The sequence below is a fragment of the Staurois parvus genome, unplaced genomic scaffold (genome assembly GCF_062004578.1).
Source record: "Staurois parvus isolate SC_StPar_1 unplaced genomic scaffold, SC_StPar_1.0 ptg000172l, whole genome shotgun sequence".
In the NCBI taxonomy this organism is placed as follows: domain Eukaryota; kingdom Metazoa; phylum Chordata; class Amphibia; order Anura; family Ranidae; genus Staurois; species Staurois parvus.
This window is the reverse complement of record NW_028317968.1, coordinates 13,097,307-13,121,792: the sequence shown is the minus strand read 5'-3', so window position 1 is coordinate 13,121,792 and position 24,486 is coordinate 13,097,307. Positions and strand designations below refer to the sequence as shown.

The 24,486-nt window shown below is 46.1% G+C and overlaps 1 protein-coding gene across 2 annotated transcripts; it reads left to right on the top strand.

Annotated features, from left to right (window-relative positions):
- The first annotated feature begins 1,842 nt into the window (after positions 1 to 1,842).
- On the top strand, positions 1,843 to 10,878 carry LOC149462672 (antizyme inhibitor 2-like). Of its 2 annotated transcripts, none has more exons than XM_089676726.1 (11): positions 1,843 to 2,136; positions 2,253 to 2,349; positions 5,127 to 5,288; positions 6,626 to 6,799; positions 6,912 to 7,084; positions 7,207 to 7,341; positions 8,625 to 8,790; positions 8,887 to 9,049; positions 9,442 to 9,554; positions 9,682 to 9,896; positions 10,554 to 10,878. In XM_089676726.1, exons 3-11 carry the CDS (start codon positions 5,190 to 5,192, stop codon positions 10,687 to 10,689), a joined length of 1,374 nt encoding a protein of 457 aa, XP_089532852.1. In that variant the 5' UTR covers positions 1,843 to 2,136; positions 2,253 to 2,349; positions 5,127 to 5,189; the 3' UTR covers positions 10,690 to 10,878. The 2 variants fall into 2 exon arrangements, with proteins under 2 accessions (XP_089532852.1, XP_089532851.1); XM_089676725.1 differs by having other exon boundaries at positions 2,250 to 2,349.
- Positions 10,879 to 24,486: the final 13,608 nt, after the last annotated feature.

Below are 24,486 nucleotides of genomic sequence, written 5' to 3'. Positions count from 1 at the left end.
GGGGGGAGGCAGAGAGCACGAGGGGGTGGAGAGCACGGGGAAGAGAGCATGGGGAAACCAGAGGGCATGGGGGACAGAGATCACAGGGGGAGGTGGGTGGAGAGCACGGGGGCCAGAGAGCACACGGGGGGCAGCAGAAAAAACTGGATAGGAGGAGAAGTGGGGGCAGCTACATATAGAGGAACTGCTCTCTCCATGTTCCCCTTGCAGCCTCTGAATGCTGGCTTCTCCTCCTCTCCCTCCTGCTAACATTCAGAGGCTGCAGGAGGAACATGCTGCAGCACCATGGCAATTACAGATCACCAAACAGAGGCTAAAATGGCAGCTTCCATGTCTGTAAAGAATAGGAGGGTTTATTTCTGCTTTGATAGCCAGAAATGGATTAAAATCAATTGGGGATCTAGGCAGGACAGTGCATTTTTGCATAGCAACAGGAGGGAGAACATGCCTAGTGCATTACTGAATGTTTATTGCATAAAACAAAAAACATACCGCCAAATGGATACTCACAAAAATAAACATATACAGGCGTTATATGACATACATACAGTGAAGGAAATACGTATTTGATCCCCTGCTGATTTTGAATGTTTGCCCACTCACAAAGAAATGATCAGTCTAAAAATTGAATGGTAGGTGTATTGTAACACTAAGAGACAGAATAGCAACAAAAAATTTAAAAGAAATGCATGTCTAACAAATTATGCACTGATTTGCATGTTCATGAGGGAAATAAGTATTTGATCCCCTATCAGTCAGCAGGATTTCTGGCTAACAGATGTCTTTCATACAGGTAACAAGCTGAGATTAGAAGCAGTCTCTTAAAGGGAGTGCTGCTAATCTCTTTGTTACCTGTATAAAAGACAGGTCCCAATCATTTCCCAATCTGAGGGGAGCTACATCAACGAAGCACTCCTACAGGATGTTATTTCATTGCTTTTGATAATCCACTGTACAAGTAAAGTCTGAGGCAGAACTTTATGCGCTGGAAGTGTTTATTTGTTTTGTGCAAGACAGTGCTGTTGTCTAACCCATCCCTTCAATTGGGCATTGAAAAGGGTTACCGTAGGGGCAGACAAAGCGGCTCCATTTGCATTGTCAGTGGTGACATAACTAGCAAAAAATTGCCTTATGGTCTCTTTATTATCAGTAACAGATTGCTAATGTAGTGCTAGGTTCTTTTCCTAATCAGTGCAAGGCAGCCAGGCACATTATTTTCATCCATCCACTCTGGCACAGTAGACAGTCTAAATCAGCCCATAGATTATGTCGTTTTATTTCCTTCCATCTGTCAACAGTCAGGGCTGATGAGGGAATCCCTCCGCAGTGCTACTGTGTTCTGCCAGCAGGGAGCCTTTCCTGTCGGCAGAACACAATGATTACTGCTAGCGGCTATAGCTGCTGGTAGTAATCACATGAAAGAAAATCTGACAGGCTGGTTGTACTGAAGTCAATCAAGGAATCGAGTACAGTACAACTAACCTGCCCAAAGATGGATTGAATCTTGGCCGGTCCTTGCTAAACTAGTCAAGAGTAGATCCATGACCAGCTTAAAGCAGAGTTCCAGTCAAACTGTAAAAAAGGATAGTTCACAATCCAGGGTTACACCTAGCACCCTGGCATGCAGGGATGGGTTGATAGTTGTACCATTGATCTTGACGGAGATCTCAGAGGAAGAGGCAGGTGGGGGAGGAAATCATATGAAATCTACAGATTCTAATACAAAATAAACAGGCACGTCAAGATTTCACCACCCAACATGTGAGATTTCACAAAAATCCCGGTATATGAGTCATTATCACGTGCCCTTTCTATTGAGACACCTCATTTCCTGTCCCCGCTGCTGCCCCGCCCCCGAACTGCGCAGGGCGCTCACCCGAGCATCTCCGGAATATACCAGAATGTCAATGGATATGGGAAGGGCCAGGAAGAGGCAGGAATGTTTTGATGACTAGTTGCTTGGAAACAGCATGACATCACCTATAATGGTTGTCACAGAAGTATATAAGAAGGATGCACTGGTCTAGAACAGACACTGAAGGAGCGCTGCGGAGAGGACTTGGCTGTGAGCTAGATCGTAATCTTACCGCTTCTTATCGATCTTAATGGGAATCGGCCGTGTCAATGCGTGTTAAGGTAAGCGGGGCTCCGGGCTGGGATCAGCAAGGGTGGCCAGTACCTACCTTGGCTGGGCACCAGAGGATGGTCCGATCCTGACACCATTGACCGATCATCTCCTTGTCTTCCAGCAGAGAACACAGGACGCCACATGCGGCGACATCGCTAGCACAGGGAGCTTCAAGTCCTCCGAATTCATCGCAGAGCCTCCCTGGGCCCTCTGAGAGCGGGGTAAGTGATGACAGAGGAGCTAGGGCAGGTCACTGCTTACCACACACCAAATCGATGTTTTCATAAATACACTGACATTTACACACCGTGTCCCAGCCATGCAGTCATTTTTGGGGCATACAGGAATGGAAATGACAAACTGGACTTTGCTTACTATAAAGTCTATGTAGATCGGGGTGTGTATATATCTTGTCTGTACATGCTTCCCCCAATATTTATATATGGAATTGCCAGAACTTCCATTCCATCAAAATGTGTTGATTGGCCAGTCAGCAACACTAAGATATATTGGTGTTTCAATCAGATTATGAGATTGCATGTGGTCTATTGATTGATTGGGCTGCCAATTATACATTGATCATTCCTATCGGAAGCAGGGGCGGACTGACCATTTGGAAACTCGGGCACTGCCCAAGGGACTGGGGTCAGTAGGGGGCTCCATGAGATGCCCCTGGTACACTTTTTTTCATAGGCTTTTTTGAATTTGGGCAAGGACACAGGGGCCCCATGATACCCTATTGCCTGGGGGCCCCATGAGTTGTTAGTCTGCCCCTGATCGGAAGAGATCATAGTGTTTGGCCACAGCCTGACACATCAGCTGTTTGACCAGGAAGTCAAAGGTCACCACTGACTGGCCAGCTGCTGTCAGATTTCAGATGACTTCTGAATCTTTTAGCAAAGCAGGTTACTGCCCCCATAAAATAAGCTGAAAATGCATGGAGGTTTTTTTTTTTTCCATTGAATCCACATGTAAATGATGTAGTCCTTTTTTCTAAAACAATTAGACAATCTTCTTGGGCGCTTATAACCAAAAATTAGGTCTTGTAGCTTGTAAAGGCTATAACCACAGTTGTTCAATAAACCATAGGAGAGTGACCAGTAAAGAATTACAAATTGGCAAGGATGACCATGTTATCCAGACTTACTCTGGATAATATATATTTATTTTTTTTTACTCTGGATAACATTGCCATAATCGTTGCCAATTTTTATTACTTTACTGGTCACTGTTAATTTAGCGCTATACCAGGGGTCTCCAAACTATGGCCCTGCAAGTCCCATGATGCCTTGCAAGACTTAAAGGCATGATGCGACTTGTGGTACTTCAACAGCTGGAGAGCCATAGTTTGGAGACCCCTGGTCTATACCAATAGTGCTCAGTATCTGCTACTGTTGTACTCCATTTCTGTGGACCTTTAAGACAATACTGCACTTAAATGACAAATTGTACATGCAGTTTTTAGATGAATTACTAGATAGTTCATGCTCCCAATTGTGTGTAAAACACGTTATCTGTGTGTTCGGCCTCCTTGGCTAATGTGTACATCTACATGGGGGGGGATACATTATTTTATATATCCGGTTTCATGCTTTTATATAGGAGACCCACCAGCAGTAAATGGTGCACTGGCAAGGAATGTACAGTACAGCTCTCTCAATGCACTTATTGGTATAGTGCTTTTATTCCTGGTCACTCAAAGCACCTACCAGATTTGTGTTGGAGGCAGGTGACACAGCCATCTTGGGCACACTGTAGAATATCCTACTAGTAGCAATTAACCTACCGGCATGTCTGTGAAGTGTTTGAGTACACCCTACTCAACCACTTGCCCTTGAGAATGAAATTTATGGTTTGTTTTTGTACTATAAAAACAAATTTTGAAAACTTTTTTTACTTTTTGCTATTAAACATGTCCAATAAAAAATCTAATTTTGTCAAATTTAAGCCAAAATATATTCTGCTACATGTCTTTGTTAAAAATCCCAGTACGTGTAAATTGGTTTACGTGAAAGTTTTATAGCGTTTACAAATGGCAGTATATATACACTGGGATTTTTAATTTTTACTAGTAATAGTGGTGATCAGTGACTTATAGCAAGTCTGTGGGATTGCAACAGGCATTCTGACACTGGGGGGACTAACTTCATGTCACTGACATCCCCAGTGACACCAATACAGTGATCAGTGCTAATAAAAAGCACTGACAATGTACTAATGACACTGGGCAGGAAGGGGTTAACATGTGGGGCAATCAAAGGGTTAACTGTGCTGTGAGTGCTTCACTGTAAGCACACTGCTTTGTATGGCTCTGCTATGCAAAGCCATGCATAGCAGTGTGCAGGAACTGATAGGGGAGAGAACTGTATTGTTTATTTACTGTTCTCTCCCTCCAGTAATGCTCCTTGATCACTGGGTGCCAGCAAGTAATCACTGGCCAGGACCCGGTGATTGACAGCTGAGGCCACGAATAGCGGAAGCTACCCAGAAATGTGAAGTGCGTGTCCGACTCTGTAGCAGTATTACTGCTATAGGGCAGACGGGAAGCCGTTAAAGGATAAGTTCACCTTTCATAACACGTTGCACCCATATTCATGTGGGAACCTGTTACTAAATCAGCAGCCCCACACACTCCAGGACCCTGTCATGACAGCGAACAGGTGATCTTCTCCCTACACCCGCTGTCACAATTTAGTGTGGCTGTCCGGGCCTTCACCTACCCAGCAGCATCATTCATTCAGAGTTCTGTGATTGAATGAACTATAACTGCTTGATGGCTTGTTCTCAATGGACTTTGAAGGCACTAGTGAAAAATCTACCTGCCTGTATGGGTAGAATTGCTGACCATTAAGCAAGGAAACTTGTGGGGAACATTTATAAGCAGTGGTATGGCCTTACTAAAATGAAGTTTGTTTGTTTTTTGTGCTGTTATTCAATACTTTTATGTACTTTCCTTGACTAGTTAGATCTTCTAACCTGAAATATCTTTCTCTTCCAGTCTGCTGCATACTTCTAAACTACATATTTAGAAGTTTGGTAGGACTCCCATTAGCGCATCACAATGCCTCAACACATCCAAGAATCAGACTTCATCATGGTGGAGGAAGGCTTTGCTGCCAGAGATTTGATGGGGGAAATCATTAACCATGTCTCCAAGACTGTACGTATTTCATAAGAATTTGCTTGCTAATCATTTCTTTGCTACACTCGCTTTTGAGTGACATTTTTATTTAAACTAATAGTTTCCCAGCTTGGACCAATGTAAATATACATGTGTCATACTAGGCCAATCCATGTGGAAGCTGGAAATCACTGTAGTAGACACCAGTACTTTGGTGATTGCTGCTAGCTTTGGGGTGCTATGCAGAGTGGCTGTCCTACTTTAGGCGCACAGGAGATCACACGCTTGGCACAAACGCCATTCAGAAAGCACTTTGCTTGTTTGTTTTTTGTGTTAATGATTGCAAAGTGTTCTGATTGGCTGAAGATTGTGATGCCTGCCCACTCCACCTTGTCCAATCAAGACAATGTGCATTCATTGAGAATTCAAAGTGTTTTCTGTATGGCGCCCATATCAAGCAAGCGATCTCCTCAGTGCAGACGCTTGGCATAGAACCCAGAAGTTGGCTACAATCACTGTAGTAGTTGGTGTCTAAAACATGTTTCTAGCTTCTAATGGCAATCGTTTAGATATGATGCATACATACTTGCTTGGTCCACACTGGACCAATGTAACTATGCATACATAAACTACAACTAATAGTGCCACCATTTTTATTTAGCCAAAAATGTTATAGGCTATAATACTAGAACTCCTTTATTGTATGTAGTACTATTTTATATATTAAATTATGGTAATAAGTAATGTATGCTGATAAAATATTTCACTGGGCGGTCTTTACAACTGCTGAGTTTACACTGCAATCCTAAAACTTTAATTTTACTCCATTGACCTTTTTACATGTTTCCCTTAAAAGATCACTCAAGGCAGCATGTTAAAACAATGTACAGTTGACATTATCTGCTGATGTGATTTTGCTAAGGTCAGAAAGTTCATTCATCTGACTATACTTCGTTTTATGTAAAATGATTTAAGCTAGAATCCATGGGCTTCTCAGAGGTCTGGGAGGTGAGTTGTAGTCTTGTCTTCCAAGTTCTGTGCTGCCCCTTGGATGCAGTTCTGAACACATGTCAGTCACTGGAGAGTTGGTGAGCAGCTATGAAATGGAGCTGTGGTTTTCTGGAGTCAAATGAAGCCTTTATCAGGTGTTCTCAGGCATGTCAATACCAGATTTGCAGACTTTGATTAAAGGCTCTCCTAGCATTTTGTAGCATTGCATAATTTTTTTTAAAATGGAAATCTTGAGTGATTTACGGAATTTCATGTAATTATAAACTCCCCAAAAGTAGTATCAGTGAAGTCATTGTAAACACAGAACAAATTTCAATCGACTTTGCTCCTAGTTATTTACTTTTTTCATATTCCTCTGTTTACAGGAGGACAGAGATGCTTTCTTTGTTGCAGATCTGGGGGATGTAGTGAAAAAACACATCCGCTTCCTGAAGGCCCTACCTCGGGTAAAACCTTTCTATGCTGTCAAATGCAACAGCAGCATGGGCGTGGTGCAGACTCTGGCTGAACTGGGTGCTGGATTTGATTGTGCCAGTAAGGTAATGCTGGATTTTTATGTGGTGGTTTGTCACATGATTAAGGGGGAGGAAATGGAAAGATACAAATGTGGTTTTATTTATATATATATATTTTTTTTTTTTTTTTTTGCAGACTGAGATTGAGCTAGTCCAAAGTATTGGTGTGACACCAGAAAACATAATTTATGCTAACCCTTGTAAGCAAATATCCCAAATTAAGTATGCTGCTAAGAATGGTGTCCAACTGATGACCTTTGACAATGAAGTGGAGCTGTCCAAGGTTTCACGTAATCATCAAAATGCCAAGTATGTACTTACCATAATATGAGAATTTTTTTATCTAATTGGTCAAATCCACATTGATTTTTTTATATGAAACTATTAAATGATCCAGAAAGCTAGCTGATGCAGAAATTTATTGCCAACAGGATGGTATTGCGCATAGCTACAGATGACTCCATGTCTTCTGCCCGCCTCAGTGTGAAGTTTGGTGCTCCCCTAAAATCATGTAGACGCCTGCTTGAAATGGCCAAGAACTTCAACGTCGATGTTGTTGGTGTCAGGTAAGTCGGCTTGTGGAAACCTATGTTTCGTGTGTTACTATAAGTCGCCATTTCTCAGGAAATCTATTTTTAAAGGTGCTATTGACATGACATTTTCACCACATCTTGATCACAACCCATGCAATCCATACATATTAAGAAAACCAAAACAGGTCCAGAAATTGCATTGTGTAATAAAATGGAATGACACAGGGAAAAAGTATTGAACACGCTAGCTGAAATGTATTAAATATGTTGTACAAAATCCCTTTGTGGGTAATGACAGCTTCAAGACCCTTCCTGTATGGAGAATGGAGAAACTAGTCACATGCACTGATCAGGTGTGGCGGGTTTCTTCTACACAAGCAGTCTTCAAATCTTCAGGGTTCTGTGGGCCTCTTCTATGAGCTCTAATCTTATTTCTTCCCATAGATTTTCTATTGGATTTAAGTCAGGTGATTGGCTAGGCCATTCTAGCAGCTCTATTTTCTTTGAAACAAGTTTTGAGTTTCTTGGCTTTGTTTGAGATTAGTGTTTTGCTGAAATGTCCACCCTCCTTTCATCTTCATCCTGGTAGATTGCAGCAGATTTTTTTTTTCTTCTCTTCAGCAATGGTGTCTTGCATGGGGAACATGCATACTGGCCATGGCAGTTGAGTGCATTACTTTTTTTTTTTTTCTTTGAAACAATTGTATCTGCTAATTATATGTCTTTCTGAAGCCCTCCACAAGTGATCCTTGGCTCTTGGACAACTCTTCTGATTCTTTTCACTGTCTGAAATCTTTGGAACAGCAATTGGTCACAGACAGTTTATGGTGAAATCAGGCCCCAACAGTGTTCACTGGAAGTTTAGAAATCCTGTAAACAATGACATCAGTAGGTTTTGCAACAAATAAGGATTGCTTTCTAATTTACTGAAGGATTTCAGCTGGTGTCTTGGCTTTCCATGCCCTTTTTGCACCTCCCTTCATGTGTTCAATACCTTTCCCTGTGTCATTCCATTTTATTACACATAACTGACATGTGACAATTTCATGTCAATAGCCCCTTTAGAAATTTCTTTACCTAGAAAAATGGTGACATTAAATATTTTACCTGCGACATGGAGAGAGGGATAGAGATATGCAAATCTGTTCTACTTAATGAATGGTGATTGTTTGTAGAGCTTGAATATTTGACAGAACTTACCTCATTGACATACAGGTCTCTTCTGTTTGACATGTAAGCACACAGCTTTGGCAATGTGTTTTGATCTACCTACTTTTGTTGGCCATATTTTAAGTAAAAACTTCTTCTTTTTTCAGTTTTCATGTGGGCAGTGGATGCAGTGATCCCAAGGCATATGTGCAGTCTATTTCAGATGCCAGACTAGTCTTTGAAATGGCATCTGAGTTTGGATACAAGATGTGGCTGCTGGATATCGGTGGTGGATTCCCAGGGACAGATGATGCAAAAGTTCGATTTGAAGAGGTGATAAATTATACAGATTTTTCACAGCACTTAAGCTTTTAAGGCAAAATAATTTTGAAAAGATTAGATGCTAACCAGCTTATCCTTCTACAACAGATTGCAGCTATGATAAATCCAGCACTGGACTTGTACTTCCCAGAAGGTTCTACTGTAGAGATAATTGCTGAGCCAGGAAGATATTACGTAGCATCTGCTTTCTCATTGGCTGTAAACATCATCGCCAAGAAGGAAGTCCAGTTGGACAATTGCGGATCAGATGGTAAGCTAACTGTAAAGTGTTTTCATATGCAGTACATTTCTGTAATGGGAGTTAAACACTTTAATAAACCCTGTCCCACTTAAAACTAAAGTTGTCACACAACAGCATTACATGTTGTGCAATAAAGCATTTGAGAAGTGCCTGTTCACACCTGACTTTTATTAAACTTTGGCTGTTCTGTGACAAAGCATAACCTGGGGATTCCAGATATTGTTTATGGAGCCCATTCACACCATGCAACATATCTGCAGTGAGATGCAGCTTGGCAATTGGCAATACTTTTGGTGCAAAATTGTTTTTGGCCCCACAGACTAAAGGGAGCACACCAAAAAAGCAGATGCACAAATGTTAACATAGCCTAATGCTGTTTTTTATAATTTTATTTTTTTTAGATGAAGAAATTGGTCCCAACAAAAACATCATGTATTATGTTAATGATGGTGTTTATGGTTCCTTCAACTGCATCTTTTTTGATCACGCCCATCCTAAACCCATCCTTCATAAGGTAAAAAATGTTATCCTTTTTGCTAAAAAAAAACTTCATACATCATATTTATTGATGGGATGTCATATTAAAAGGTCACTTTCACTGGTAGCGTTTACTAATCATATCCACTTTGTCTTTCTATCAGAAACCTTCCCTGGACCAGCCAGTGTACACCAGTAGTTTATGGGGACCAACATGTGATGGTCTGGATAAAATTGCTGAGCATATTCAGTTGCCTGAGCTACACGTTGGTGATTGGTTGCTATTTGAAAACATGGGAGCCTACACAGTCGCAGCGTCATCAACATTCAATGGATTTCTAAAAACCCATATCCATTATGCAATGCCTCGTGCTTCCTGGTAAGGCGACCACTGTTGGGTATAATTAAGTGTTAAGCTGCTTCACATTTCCTTCCTCCCACCCCCACCTAAGCAGAATTTTTATTTTCTTCTAAATGCTGTTTACTGGATACACCCTAGAGCCAAATATATGCAAATTTAAAGATGCTTAAAAGCTGGTCATCTGTTTATGTAAACATATCAGAATTATAGATAACTCCGCTACTCCAGGAGTAGATTATATATAGCTGATCTCTTGTCTCACAGATTGTGCACATATTAACTGCTTTCACCAGGTCCTAGGCAGAGATTCTCTGCCTGCACCCAGCAAATTGCCCCAGATGAATTGTGCTTAATTTGCTTTTCCTGTGTCTGAGTACACTGATCTTGGGTTGGGATCAGAGTTGAGACAAGGCCCTTCAGCACCTAAGATGGAAAAGCCAGCGCATCCATTCCCTGCTGTTGGAAGGGAAATTGGTAAAAGTCATGTTTACACTGAGCTTTTTAAGGAACAAGCTTTCCAAAATCTGAGCAACCCCGAGGGCATGAAAAGCCTTTGTGGCTATGCAATATCAATGTCTACAAATCTGACAGATTGGTTGAAAACCGGTATTGGTAAAGGATGTTGTGTTTAAGAATTACATTGGCTAATGGTGACATTTTTGTCTTTCTTTTTAGGGAGGCAGTTCAGCTACTGCAGAAAGGATTATATAAAATCGAGGAGAAGGAAACAGTCTGCACTCCAATGTCCTGTGGCTGGGAGATCTCAGACTCCCTCTGCTTTACTCCAGCATTTGCACAACCTAGTATCTAAGCTTCTACATTCCAGCCACAAGAAGCACTTTAAATCACTTGTGTGTGGTTTTGTTTGTTGTTGTCCAGCATGTGGGTCCAATACAGATTTAGCCTTGCTGTTTTACATGCAACATAAATCATGGTGTGTGTTTGAAACTGTTTTTTTTTTTTTTTAAATTATAATAAATATTTAATTTTTTTCTATAAATTGTATTTCTAATCTAAAGCATGATTAGAAGTCTGTGGGGTGTTTGAGGTTTTTTTGTCTTTCATTTTAGTGGGGAGTAGTGGTAAGCTCAGATGTTTTTGAATCCTAAACCAAACCTACCTGAGCAAGCCCACAAGGAAGCTAACATCTGTATGGGACCAATCCTCTATGGCCAGGGCATTTCCTGCTGCACACAAAGATATGGCTGTGGGGAATGCCTTGGCTGCTTATGATTGGCCCAGTACAGTGACAGCTTTTTGGTGGGCTCACTCAGGTGGATTTAGACTTGTATTGAATATGCCTGAGCTCATACCTACTGAGAGCTTGCTCTTCCCTGCCCATCTCCTAAATAAAATGGGAAGTGAACTGTCAAATCTTCCAGTGAGGGGGAAAAATTGAATATCTGTGCTGGTGGAAACTATTAATGTTGGATTTTACTAACTTTCAGACCTGGTGGCAGTGGTCACCAGGATAGTTTAATTTATTGTCATTGTGAATAAATTCCACAATGAAATTACAAGATAAATAGGGGAAGATGGGGTGGGGACACAGACTGCAATGGGGGGGGGGGGGGGGGGAGGGAGAGAAATCTGCTGCAGGGCTTGGTCCTCCCCTGCAGTTGGGCTGTGTTGGCACTGCAAGATGGGGTGTGGGGTTTTTACCCAACCTTCTGCTCTATGCCAAACGCTGCTCCAACAGTGGATTATTCCTCAGCATCCTCACATCCAATGCACTGCATCAGTCTTGATGTCCAAATGCCTTAGACCACTGAAGTGCAGGGGAGTAGAGGTTGTAAGGACCAGTCTAGCTGCAAAGGGAAGCCTGTAGGAGTGAACATTTTGGGTATGTAAACCACTGTACCCAGTCCCCTGGGCATAAAATAATCAGTCAAGCTTTGCATTGTGGGTACAGCCCCACTGCAGGGGAGGTCATTGTGTTTGTTTCTGGAATTCAGTCTTAAAGTGTAGTTCCAAATATGCAGTCAAATTTGAGAGAACACCCCACATGTGTGCAGGGATGTGGAAATTTTTGAAAAAACTACTTGCCCAAGGGACTAAATCAAGGTCCCAATCTAATTGTCATGGACAATCTACTTGTTCTGATTAAAAAAAAAAAAAAAAGTGATATTTAGATCAGGTGGTTTTAGGAATGGCTGGAGCTTTTATAAACAAAAGGGGCTTTATTTCAACCTAAACTTATATTTTACCATTGCGCTGTTTATTGCCTCGCCTCCCTGACAGTCTCCTGTACCACAGCTGGGGGCTAGCAGGGAGGGGAGAGACCTTGTAGCGTAATGAGCACCAATTGGGTGCTCAGCAGAAAGGAGTGTAAGGCTCAGTAGACTTGGATCTGCTGAGCGAGTAAATGAGGCTTCAGCCCCAATGAGGGAGAGGGAAAAAAAACTTCCTTCAGGTTATCATCCCACATGGAAGTACTTGGGTACTCAGTACAAGCACATGTTGAGCAGCCAAATAATACTCCAATGTCTGCTCTGTTAAAGGAGTTAAATTTAAAAAAAAAAAAAATTATTTTGCAGGCCTGGAAAGCATTGCACCAGCGATCAGCAGATTAACAAGAATTAATGAACTACGTGTGCTCAACAGCACTGTGGTAGCTCATTAAGAACTACAAGCCAACATCCGTAAAGGATGCTGGTACTTGTAGTTGGTTGATTCACAGAACCTTGAGTGAAAGGTGTGGGAGGAGCCCCACAAAGCAGCACTCTTGTCAAAATGACAGCTATATGGGGAACTTCTCCCCATACTGCTGTCAGTGGGCTTGGATAGCCAAGCCACTGCAGGAGCATGATGCATGTTTCACGCAGTTTTAGGGTGGAGCATTTAACATGCCTAAAAGTCAACTTATCCTTTTGCTGCCAGAGCCTTTTTTTGTTTGTTTTTTGCGGGGGGGGGGGGGGGTTTAAATCACTTAAGGCCTGAGGATTACATAAACCCCAGAAAACATATATTCTGAAAACAGGCCTAGAGGATAAAATAGTGGTAGGTGTTTTTGTTTTTGTCACACAATACTACTGCAAAGGTTAGTAAATGCAAAACTTTATTAAAAATACACAGAAGTTAATTTTTAAGGAGCAAAATGGCAATAAATTACCCAATTTGTTAAAAGATGAGGTTGCACCAAGTACCCAACATGTGTCGCAATTTTCATGTATAGGCACCCTGATGTGTGCATTTATTGGGGGGGAGGGGGGGGTTAATGTGCTTGGGTGTATTTAAAAAAAAAAAAAAAAAATTTCATGACATGGACAAAGTCTCCTGTTTTTGGTAGCCGGTTCTCTTTGAAACATGCAGGGTCTAAAAGACTGCATATTTCCCTGTGCTCCATTGAAAGTAATGCAGTGCAGATTGCATTACATACATGCTTTGATGGCTGGGAAATCTGTCAACGGGACCTTTGAAGTGATGTTACACACGTCAGGACAAGAAGGGAAGTAGAGTGGATGTCTGTCTGCTCTCCGTCCTCCTTTACCAGCCGGAACTCTGCTACACTGGGCCCACAGATGGGCAAGTGGAGCCTGGGGTATATAGCAGAGTAGTGCTCGCAGGGGGACCAGGGGATGGTACTAGAGTAGTGTGTGGAAGTAATCGGTCAACAGCTCAGCCACCTGAATCCTTCCATCTGACAAGCCCTACTTGCCCTAAATGTTAAAAGAGCAAAAAAAACACACACTACCTTCCTGGAACTACATGTCCTGGGTGTTGCACAATATAAATTGCACATCCCTGTATGTTTCCTTTTACACAGCATACCTTGATATACACTATACTACCAAAAGTATTGGGACACCTGCACTTTATTGGCATCCCAGCCTTAGTCTGTAGGGGTCAATATTGAGTTGGCCAACCTTTTGTATCTATAACAGCTTCAATTCTTCTGGGAAGGCTGTCCACAAAGTTCAGGAGTGTGTCTATGGAAAGGTTTCACCATTCTTCCAGAAGAGTGTTTGTGAGGTTAGCCACTGATTTTGGATGAGAAGGACTGGCTCACAGTCTCCACTCTAATTCAATCCTAAATGTGTTTGATCGAGTTAAGGTCAAGGTTAAGGTGAGAGAACACTGGAACGAACGCTGTCCAGGGGAAAGCAAACCGGAAGTGACGTGGGCGTGACACGTTTCAGAGCATGCGCAAAGCTCCTTCTTCAAGACCGATACCAAGAACAGAGGAGAGCCAAATAAATGGGATGTAGGGGCGGCCAGGGGGGGCTGAAGTTCCCGCCTCCTGAAGACCAAAAAAAGTAGGGACAAAGTGGGAACAATATAAAATACAGAAAGGGGGAAGAAATAAAGATAAAAGAGATAAAAATAAAAAATGGCACAGGAATGTGCAGGGGAAAACTATTAAAAAATATTGATAATAAAAATTATAAAAGTGAAAAACATGTGGGCGTAAAAGGAGAGAAAGGGAGGAGTGAGGAAGGGTGGAAGAGGAGAGGGGGAGAGAAAGATCCTCAAGCAGAAAAAGTGGTGAGAACACCCCAGTAGGCTACATGATGGTCACTAAGGAACATGAATATAATAGATCTAAATTATAAAATATATGAAATGTACATGGTGTTTGGAAAGAATTAATAAATAATAGATGGATAAACTAAATAATAGGGGGGTCAACAAATAGTATTTGAACCAAGCTACGTAGATGAATTAGTACATCAATAATAAATAAATAGATAAATAAATGCCTAATTCTGTGCACCACTAATGGGGGCTATGATGCACAATGATTGAGTACATTATGATAACAAATGTATCTGAAGACAAGCAAGTATATATATTTACACACACTGTGCATACATATACACGTGACGGCTAAAAAGGGGGAAGGGGGGGTGGAGGGGGAAAAAAAAGGGGGAGACAGAGGTAGACAAAAATGTATACAGTATACATAATGATAAATATACATGGTATAGGTAATAATGAAACAGATCTGTCAGTCGCCCATAAGGGGGACGTATAAATGTAATAAGAGGGTATGGAGATAAGGAATGATGATAGTTCTATAAGATAGTATGAATCTCAAGATCCTCATTCAGACCCCCGGGTGATAGTATATCCAGTACGACTCCCTGTGACAGAGGATAAAATCTCTCAACTCTCGAAAGGTCAGTAGGCATGGCCTCGATGACCCAGACTTTTAGACCTTTAGTGGATTTGTCATGCTGTTCTAGAAACTGTCGGGGGACGCTATGTTTATCAATGCCGTCTTCAATGATGCGGCGATGCTCCCCAAAACGTTTTTGTAGGATGCAAATAGTTCTACCTACATAATGTAGGCCAAAGGGACATGCCAAACAGTAAACCACGAATTCTGAGGAACATCTTTGACATCCCATACTCAGCTCCCCCTACAGCTGCTGGCCAGCACAGCGGGTTCTCACACAGTGGATAGAGTCCTGCATCATGACGGGTCATACAGAGCCTGTTTTTAATGCCACCTTGTAAGTGTTTCTAACAGTTGTCATTAAAGTGAATTTGGATATCCTCCTTCACATACAGAGTCTGCTTCAACTCCCAGAAGTGTTGACCAGTGCCTGTGTTCCAGTTCATCATCTGTCACTGGCTGACATTCTTCCATCCACAGCATTCTCCATTGATGCACCTTACATACATCTTCTATGTCCTAACGGTTAACAGACAGCTAGCTAACAAAACTGACAGAAGCAGCGTTGTGTTTCATTCCAAAACTGAATTTAGTTCTGCGAATAGTTCTGTCAAACTGCAATACAATCACATAAACTGAAATCTGGCCTAAGAGCCAGTTGGTATGTTTTAGGTTAACTGCTTTAATTAGTCTGGTACCATGATCTGCTGGGTTATGACTAGTGGTAACATAATGTTGTAATTATATCTGTGTATCTGTTGACTTGTCCTCACCTCTAGGCGCACTCAGGTTTATGACTGTGGCCTGGTTCCTAAGAAACATCCCCCACTATTCATGTGAGCCTTAACAGCTTCTAATTGGGGCGGAGTTGAATGCTCATTCAACTCCGCCCCAATAAATTTAGTTCAGCTCATGGGGGAGATCTCTGATGGGGGGCACAGTCTCTGATGGGGGTGCTGCTTATGATGGAGTGCGGCTTTGAATGAGTGCAGAGCAGTTAAACACAGCAGTTGAACTAAAGCAGGAGAACGTAAGCAGCAGGAAGACACAACAGCAAGAAACTCTACTGCATGCTGGACAGACTGCAAGGAAACACCCTGGGAAACATCTCTTACATGCCTGAGTCCCACTCCGTGTACCTTTTATATAATACACCCCTCTTCTCCTCTTCATATTACTATCCTCTGTTCCCAAATCTCATTTCCTTAGCCCTCTGCTCCACCCCAAAACTTGTACATCTACCCCTCATTGCTATCATCTCCCTACTATTGCTTTCATCACCTCCCCAAAATGCCTCTTCCACTCCTCCTTCTCATTTTCCTCTCCATTGTTCCCAAAATCCATTCACTATATCCCTCTGCTCCTCCCAAACATCTGTATATTGTGCCCTCACTGCTTCCCTCACCCCTCTATGGCACCCACCACCTCCTCCTATTACTCCACTCTCCCACTGACCCGAACACCTCCACTAGTAGTTTCTCACGCTCCTGCACATCCCGCTCCCATGCCACCTTTCTCACCCTTCTCCTCCTCATAACCGCGGGGGACATCTCCCCGAATCCTGGCCCTCCACCACCTCCCTCACCCGCACAAAACCCTCCCGCCTCCACGTCCTGCCGCAACCCCCGCAACTTAGCATCTGTCCCCCTGCTCCCTAAAATCTCCCCCCCCCCGTTTTTATGTGCACTCCTGAACGCCCGATCGGTGTGCAACAAGCTTACCGCCATCCACGACCTCTTTGTTTCCCGCTCCCTCAACCTCCTGGCGATTACGGAAACCTGGATCCAGCCCACTGACTCTACCTCCCCTGCTGCACTCTCCTACGGAGGTCTCACCTGGACCCACTCACCCAGGCCCAACGGTCGTAAAGGTGGTGGGGTTGGCCTGCTCCTGTCACCGCAGAGCACCTTCCGAGTCCTCCCAAACCCCCCCTCCCTATCCTTCTCCTCCTTCGAGGCCCACTGCGTCCGACTATTCTCCCCAACCCCCCTGAAGATTGCTGTGATATACCGGCCTCCTGGATCCATACCCCGCTTCCTGGATGACTTCTCCTCCTGGCTACCCTTCTTCCTCTCCTCTGAGCTACCCACTATCATCCTTGGGGATTTCAACATCCCTGTCAACCTCGACAACCCGGACACAGCCCGTCTCCACCACTTAACCTCCTCCTTTGCACTTGCACAGTGCATACAATCCACCACCCACTCCGACGGTAATATCCTTGATCTTGTCTTCTCCAACCGCTGCGCTCCCCACAACCTCACTAACACCCCCTTCCCTCTCTCTGACCACAACCTGATTACCTTCTCTATCTCCTCATCCTCCAACGCCTACCCCTCCAAATGTCACACTTCTACCAGCCGTAACCTCCGCAACCTTAACCCTGCCTCCCTCCACTCCGCAGCTGATCAACTCCACGACCGCATCCTCCCCCTGTCCTGCCCCGACTTGGCTATGACTGCCTACAACAATGCGCTGTCAACAGCCCTTGACTCACTAGCGCCTTTAACCACACGCAACATCAGACCCCGACCGCTCCAGCCCTGGCAGACTGATCACACCAAAACCCTCAAACGACACAGTCGTGCCCTGGAGCGACTATGGCGCAAAACCAAATCCCAACAAGCCTTCACCCGATACAAATTTGCCTTCCACACCTACACCTCCTCCCTCCATACTGCCAAACAAGCCTACTTCCTGACCCTCATCAAGGCCCTCTCCTCCAATCCTCGCCGACTCTTCTCCACCTTCAACTCTCTACTCTCGCCACCCCCACCTCCACCCAGCACCTCACTCACTGCCCTTGAGATTGCCAATCACTTCAAAAACAAGATTGACACCATTTGCAAGGACATTGCCGCAACTCACACGCCTTCTCAACCCGTCCCCTCTCACACAGCTACCCCCTCATCCCCCCTCCCCCTCGACATAACCCACAGGGACTTCGTCGCTGCTCAAACTCCCTCCAACCCCCTTCCCCCTCACTCAGCTACCCCCTCTACACCCCTCTCCCACGGCCCCACCACTGCTCTGACCTCCTCTCCCACCCCACCCTACATTCCTCATACTGAAGCTCCCCCAACACTCCGCACCTTTGACCTTACTACCATTGAAGAAGTCTCCAAGATCCTCTCTGATGCCCGCCTCACCACCTGCCCCCTCGACCCTATCCCCTCACAACTCCTACAACCTCCCTCCCCCTCCATCCTACGCTCCCTCACCCACATCTTCAATCTCTCCCTCTCCTCCGGCACTTTCCCTTCCCCTCTGAAACATGCACACATCACCCCCATGCTTAAAAAGCCCTCCCTGGACCCCAATGACCCGAACAACCTCAGACCCATCTCCCTGCTCCCATTTACATCTAAACTCCTCGAGCGCCTAGTCTATGCCCGCCTATGCTCTCACCTCAACGACAACAACCTCCTCGATCCCCTACAGTCCGGCTTCCGTCCCCTACACTCCACCGAAACTGCCTTACTCAAACTCTCCAACGACCTGCTAACCGCCAAAGCTAATGTCCACTATTCAGTGCTCCTACTCCTTGACCTCTCTGCGGCCTTTGACACAGTCGACCACCCCCTCCTCCTCAAAAAACTACACTCCCTCGGCCTCAGATTCTGCTCTCTCCTGGCTCTCATCCTACCTGTCACAACGCTCTTTCAGCGTTACCTACAATGCCACCACCTCCCTCTCACTCCCCCTCTCTGTTGGGGTCCCTCAAGGCTCTGTCCTCGGGCCCCTTCTCTTCTCCATCTACACCTCCTCCCTTGGCCAACTCATACACTCTCACGGCTTCAACTACCACCTCTATGCCGACGACACACAAATCTATCTCTCAACCCCCCACCTCACCCCCTCGGTCTCCGCGCAAATCACACACCTGTTGAGCGACATATCAGACTGGATGTCGCTCCACTTCCTTAAACTGAACCTCTCCAAAACCGAGTTTCTTCTCTTCCCTCCAGCCCGGACACCACCCCCCATTGACTTCTCCATCATGTCCAACAATGCCACCATCAAACCCGCCCCGCAGGCCAGAGTACTTGGTGTCATTTTGGACTCCAACCTATCCTTCCAGCCCCAAGTCCACTCTTTAACAAACTCGTGCAGACTCCACCTCCGCAACATCGCCAAAATCCGCACGTTCCTAACTCCAGAAACCACTAAACAGCTCATCCACTCCCTCATCATATCACGACTCGACTACTGCAACTCCCTCCTCACTGGCCTGCCTTGCCGCTGGCTATCCCCGCTTCAGTCCATCCTGAATACGGCTGCCAGACTCATTCACCTTTCCAACCGCTCCGTTTCCGCCACCCCCCTCTGCCAATCCCTCCACTGGCTTCCGATTGCGCAACGGATCAAATTCAAAATCCTAACGCTGACGTACAAAGCTGTCCACCATACTGCCCCGAACTACATCACTGACCTAATATCCAAGTACCGCCCAGCACGCACACTCCGCTCCTCACAAGACCTCCTTCTCTCTAGTTCCCTGGTCTCCTCCTCACATGCCCGCCTCCAGGACTTCTCCAGGGTGTCACCCATCCTCTGGAACTCCCTGCCCCAACCCATCAGATTATCACCTACTCTCCTCTCCTTTAGGCGCACCCTGAAAACCCATCTCTTAAGGGAAGCCTACCCCGCCCCCTGCTAACTTGCCAACCTCCTCCACTCTGCCTACCACTCCATCCACCACAGCTATCTCCTCCTGTGCCACCATCCCCTCCCTCCTAGATTGTAAGCTCGAAAGAGCAGGGCCCTCGATCCCCTCATGTTTTGCATTGTATTGGTATTGTTCTGTCACATGTTCTCTGTAATGTACAGCGCTGAGCAAACTATTGGCGCTTTATAAATACTGTATAATAATAATAATGCCACTGACCTGGCTCAGTGGATTTTCTAATGCAGATTACTGTTTGAGACATACACATAAAATCTTCTGGAGGTATTTTGAATATAACACAATTGTACCATCAGTGTAGTATTTAACTGCATCGAGCTAAATTTCTTGAAGAATCAATTCTGCTAGCTTAACTGACAAAATGGCTGCACATAACTCTAAAAGTGGCACTGTGTGGGCTGGTCTTGGAGCTAGTTTAGATTTGCCCATAATAAAGCCTACATGACCTTGACCATGACTGTCTATAACCTAGGGATACGCTGCAGCCAAGGGCGGACTGACCATTTGGAAACTCGGGCACTGCCCAAGGGCCCAGGGTCAGTAGGGGGCCCCATGAGATGCCCCTGGTACCTTTTTCATAGGCTTTTTTGAGTTTGGGCAAGGACACAGGGGCCCCATGATCCCCTATTGCTCGGGGGCCCCATGAGTTGTCAGTCCGCCCCTGGCTGCAGCTGCTATAGCCACAGTAGAAGCATCAGAAAAGACACATACTGTCAGGAATCAGGGAGTGACCAGAAAGGTGTGGACTGACACAGGGAAACGCAGGTCTCAGGTACAATACAATACAGGTTATTATTAGCCACCCAGATATATATATGTATAAACGCACAGTGAACAAACTAACCTTCCACTAATCTTAGGAGGTGCAGGAACACAGGCGTAGTCAGGGCTGGAGAGGTGGAATGGTCAGGCCGGCCGTAGGGTTCTGTAACGACTGCCTGGTGGTACCTCTAGCGGTCCTCAGGGCAGGATTCCCCAGGGCGCGGAGTCTAAGTCCCAGTCTGCTATTCACCAGGGCCCCTGATGGTGGGGATGGACTTGGAGCAGACAGGAACCAGGTCGCGGCCCCTGAGTACACCTGCTAGTGATAGAGGGATCCGCCAGAGGTATGTGCAGGTACGGCTGGATCCGTGCAGGATGGATGGATGGCAGAGTAGTGAGCGTGGTCAGACGGGCCAAGTCAGCAACGTGCGGGCAGCAAGGTATCAAAGGAGCAGGCAGAGAATGGTCAAGGTCACAAGCCGGGTTCAGTAACTCACGGACAGCGCAGTACAGAGGATCATGCAGAAGGATGGTCAGGGATGAGCCAGTAGTCAGAACAGGAGACGGTCAACAGGAATCAGGATCAGGCAGGGTCGGCAACAAGGTATCTTCTCACAGGAACTAGGAACAGGATACAGGGGCTCATGGGAAAACATACACCAAGGCCCAGAGCACAGGCCTGGTCATGCCTTATATACACCTTTCTGTAATCAGCCCCAGGTTTGGCTGATTGTGAGCTTCTGGCTGCTAAGAGCACCCGCTGGTCAGCTCTGGTACTGCAGCCCACACGGCAGGAGAGTCCCACCACCAGTGCTGAGAGCACCCGCTGGTCAGCTCTGGTACTGCAGCCCACACGGCAGGAGAGTCCCACCACCAGTGCTGAGAGCACCCGCTGGTCAGCTCTGGTACTGCAGCCCACACGGCAGGAGAGTCCCACCACCAGTGCTGAATCCATTCCTGACACATACAGGTGCATCTCAATAAATTAGAATATCATCAAAACGTTGATTTGAGTAATTCAATTCAAAAATTGAAACTCCTATATTATATAGATTCATTACACATAGCGTGATATATTTCAAGCATTTGTTTCTTTTCATTTTGATAATTTTGGCTTACAGCTAGTGAAAACCCTAAATTCAGCATCTCATAAAAGTAGAATATTGTGAAAATGTTCAATATTGTAAACTCATGGGGGTTGGTTTACTAAAGCATCTTGTCTGGAAATGGTCACAGTTCCTTGCATGACTAACTATTTTTGGACGGGTAAGAGATTTACTAAAGCACTCAGTCAACAAATAGTGTCAGGAATGGACTGGCCAGCAATGGAGGGAGTCACCTGCCTTATGATCTGCAGTACCAGGGCTGGCCAGCGGGTGCTCCCAGCAATCAGAGACTCAACCTTGCAGCCAGATAACACCTGGAACTGATTATACTGGTGTATTTAAGGGATGGCCAGACCTGCAGACTCTGCCTTGGTGTTGGGTTTCCTGGGTCCTGTATCCTGTCCCTGCATTCTGTTTCTGTTTCTGTTTCTGTTTCTGTTCCTGTCGCTGACCCTGTCTGATCTGCACCTCTGCTGACTTCTCCTGCTCTGACCCCGGCTCGTTCCTGACCATCCCTCTGCCTGACCCTCTGTACCTCGCTGTCTGCTACCTGCTGAACCTGGCATGTGACCATGAACATTCTCCGCTTGCTCCCCCTGTACCTACCTGCCCGATTGATTGACCCGGCCTGCCTGACGATGCTTGCACTGTATGTACTGTTATCTGTGGGTGGTTGGTTTGGTTTGTTTGCACTGTATTATGTTTTAGTATGGCACTGCGTTTATGTTTGTATTGTTAGTGTTAATAAATTATATCGTTTGTAACATATCTGAAGTCTGCGTTTCCCTGCATCAGTCACACACCTCTGGTCATACCCGGGAGCCCTGACATTACACCAAGGCCAATCCTGACCAGAAGTGGCTGCACAGGGAAGCCATCTTGGCTTGTTGCTGGGAAAGATGGATCTTGATGAGGTTGGGTATTTATATCTGCTAGTGTTTGATGACAGAGAGAATGCTTATCAAACTCTGAAGGAGTATCCCCGGGATGAACTGCTAGAATGTATACGGCTCGCTCATGTTCTAGTAGATCAGGGCACAGAGTTTTGCAACCTTTGATTCAGGTTTGTGCGGAGTTGGTTTCATCTAGTACCCACGAATGCAGGGATGAATTTTTGCCGCCATTTAGTGCCGACCAGGTAGAGTCCCTGGTATGGTTATTAGAGGATGATGTGGATTACTTTCTGGAGCGTTATTCTACATGTTCACCACAGGTACTAAGAGATTGTATAAACGCAGTGCAGTCTTTGGTCAGACAGGCTTTGTGTAAGCTCAGCTTTGTTCAACCCATACTGCAGACATGGACAGATTTGTTGCACCCAGCCTCAGTCAGCTTACAAAAACCCAGTCCTGCTTCTAATCTATTTCCTCAAAACTCTATTCCTGCATTCCCAACAGCTCCTCCTGCCCTGCTATCTACCGCATGTCAGTACCCTGTTCCCACTCGCTGCACCTATCCTGCCTTTAACCCTGTAAAAAAGCCCTCTGTAGCAACTGCTCCCTCTCCTGTTCCATCCTCCAGCTCTTCTCTGTCTCCAGCTGCTCCATTCGTTTGCAGACCTGCGTTTACTTGCAGTGCCCCAGTAGTTAAAACCAGAAAAAAGCGAAAATTCTTTCCAACCAATACCATCCTGCCAGTATCCAAACCGGTGAGCCTGCCGTCTGAGAACCTGCCTTCCGTGGTTCAGCCTGGTGCCTCTCTTCAGCCTGGTGCCTCTACTCAGCCTGGTGCCTCTACTCAGCCTGGTGCCTCTACTCAGCCTGGTGCCTCTACTCAGCCTGATGAACTGATCCAGCCTGATGATCCTATTAGGCCAGTTGACTCGATACCCGCTGTTGATCCAGACGATCCGGTACCTGATCCAGTGCCCGCTGTCGTGCCAATTGACTCAGAGCCCGCTGTCATACCTGGTGACTCGGTGCCCACTGCCTTGCCAGATGACGCGGTGCCCGCTGGCGAGCCAAATGACCTGATGCCTGGTGACCCAGTGCCCGCTGTCATACCTGGTGACCCGATGCCCGCTGTCGAGCCAGACGATCCAATGCCTGGTGACCCGGTGCCCACTGCCTTGCCAGATGACGCAGTGCCCGCTGGCAAGGCAAATGACCTGATGCCTGGTGACCCAGTGCCCGCTGTCATACCTGGTGACCCGATGCCCGCTGTCGAGCCAGACAATCCGGTACCTGATGACCCGGTGCCTGCTGTCGTGCCAATTGACTCAGAGCCCACTGTCGTGCCTGTTGACTCGGAGCCCACTGCCTTGCCAGATGACGCGGTGCCCGCTGTTGAGCCAAATGACCTGATGCCTGGTGACCCGATGCCCGCTGTCCAGCCAGACGATTCAATGTCTGCCCCAGTGCCCGCGGTCATGCCAGTTGACTCGGAGCCCACTGCCTTGCCAGATGACGCGGTGCTCGCTGTCGAGCCAAATTACTTGATGCCTGGTGACCCGATGCCCGCTGTCCAGTCAGACGATCCAATGTCTGACCCAGTGCCCGCGGTCATACCAGTTGACTCGGAGCCCACTGCCTTGCCAGATGACGCGGTGCCCGCTGTCGAGCCAAATGACCTGAAGCCTGGTGACCCGATGCCCGCTGTCCAGCCAGACGATCCAATGTCTGACCCAGTGCCAGCGGTCATGCCAGTTGACTCGGAGCCCACTGTCGTGCCTGGTGACTCGGTGACCGCCGCTTCGCCTGGGGGCCCGAGACCTGTCGCTCCGCCTGGGGGTCCGGCGCCCGCCGCTCCGCTTGGGGGTCCGGCGCCCGCCGCTCCGCCTGGGGTCCAGCGCCCGCCGCCCCGCCTGGGGGCCCGATGCCTGTCGCCCCGCCTGGGGGCCCGATGCCTGTCGCCCCGCCTGGGGGCCCGGTGCCTGCTGCTCCGCCTGGGGGCCCGGTGCCTGCTGCTCCGCCTGGTGGCCCGGTGCCTGCTGCT

What these genes read in the sequence shown, in the direction of transcription:
- LOC149462672 (XM_089676726.1), top strand. Translation starts at nt 5,190, where the DNA reads ATGCCTCAACACATCCAAGAATCAGACTTCATCATGGTGGAGGAAGGC. An exon ending in GATTTGATTGTGCCAGTAAG is followed by an intron (nt 6,800 to 6,911) that starts GTAATGCTGGAT and finishes TTTTTTTTGCAG; the next exon opens with ACTGAGATTGAGCTAGTCCA. An exon ending in CAAAAGTTCGATTTGAAGAG is followed by an intron (nt 8,791 to 8,886) that starts GTGATAAATTAT and finishes CTTCTACAACAG; the next exon opens with ATTGCAGCTATGATAAATCC.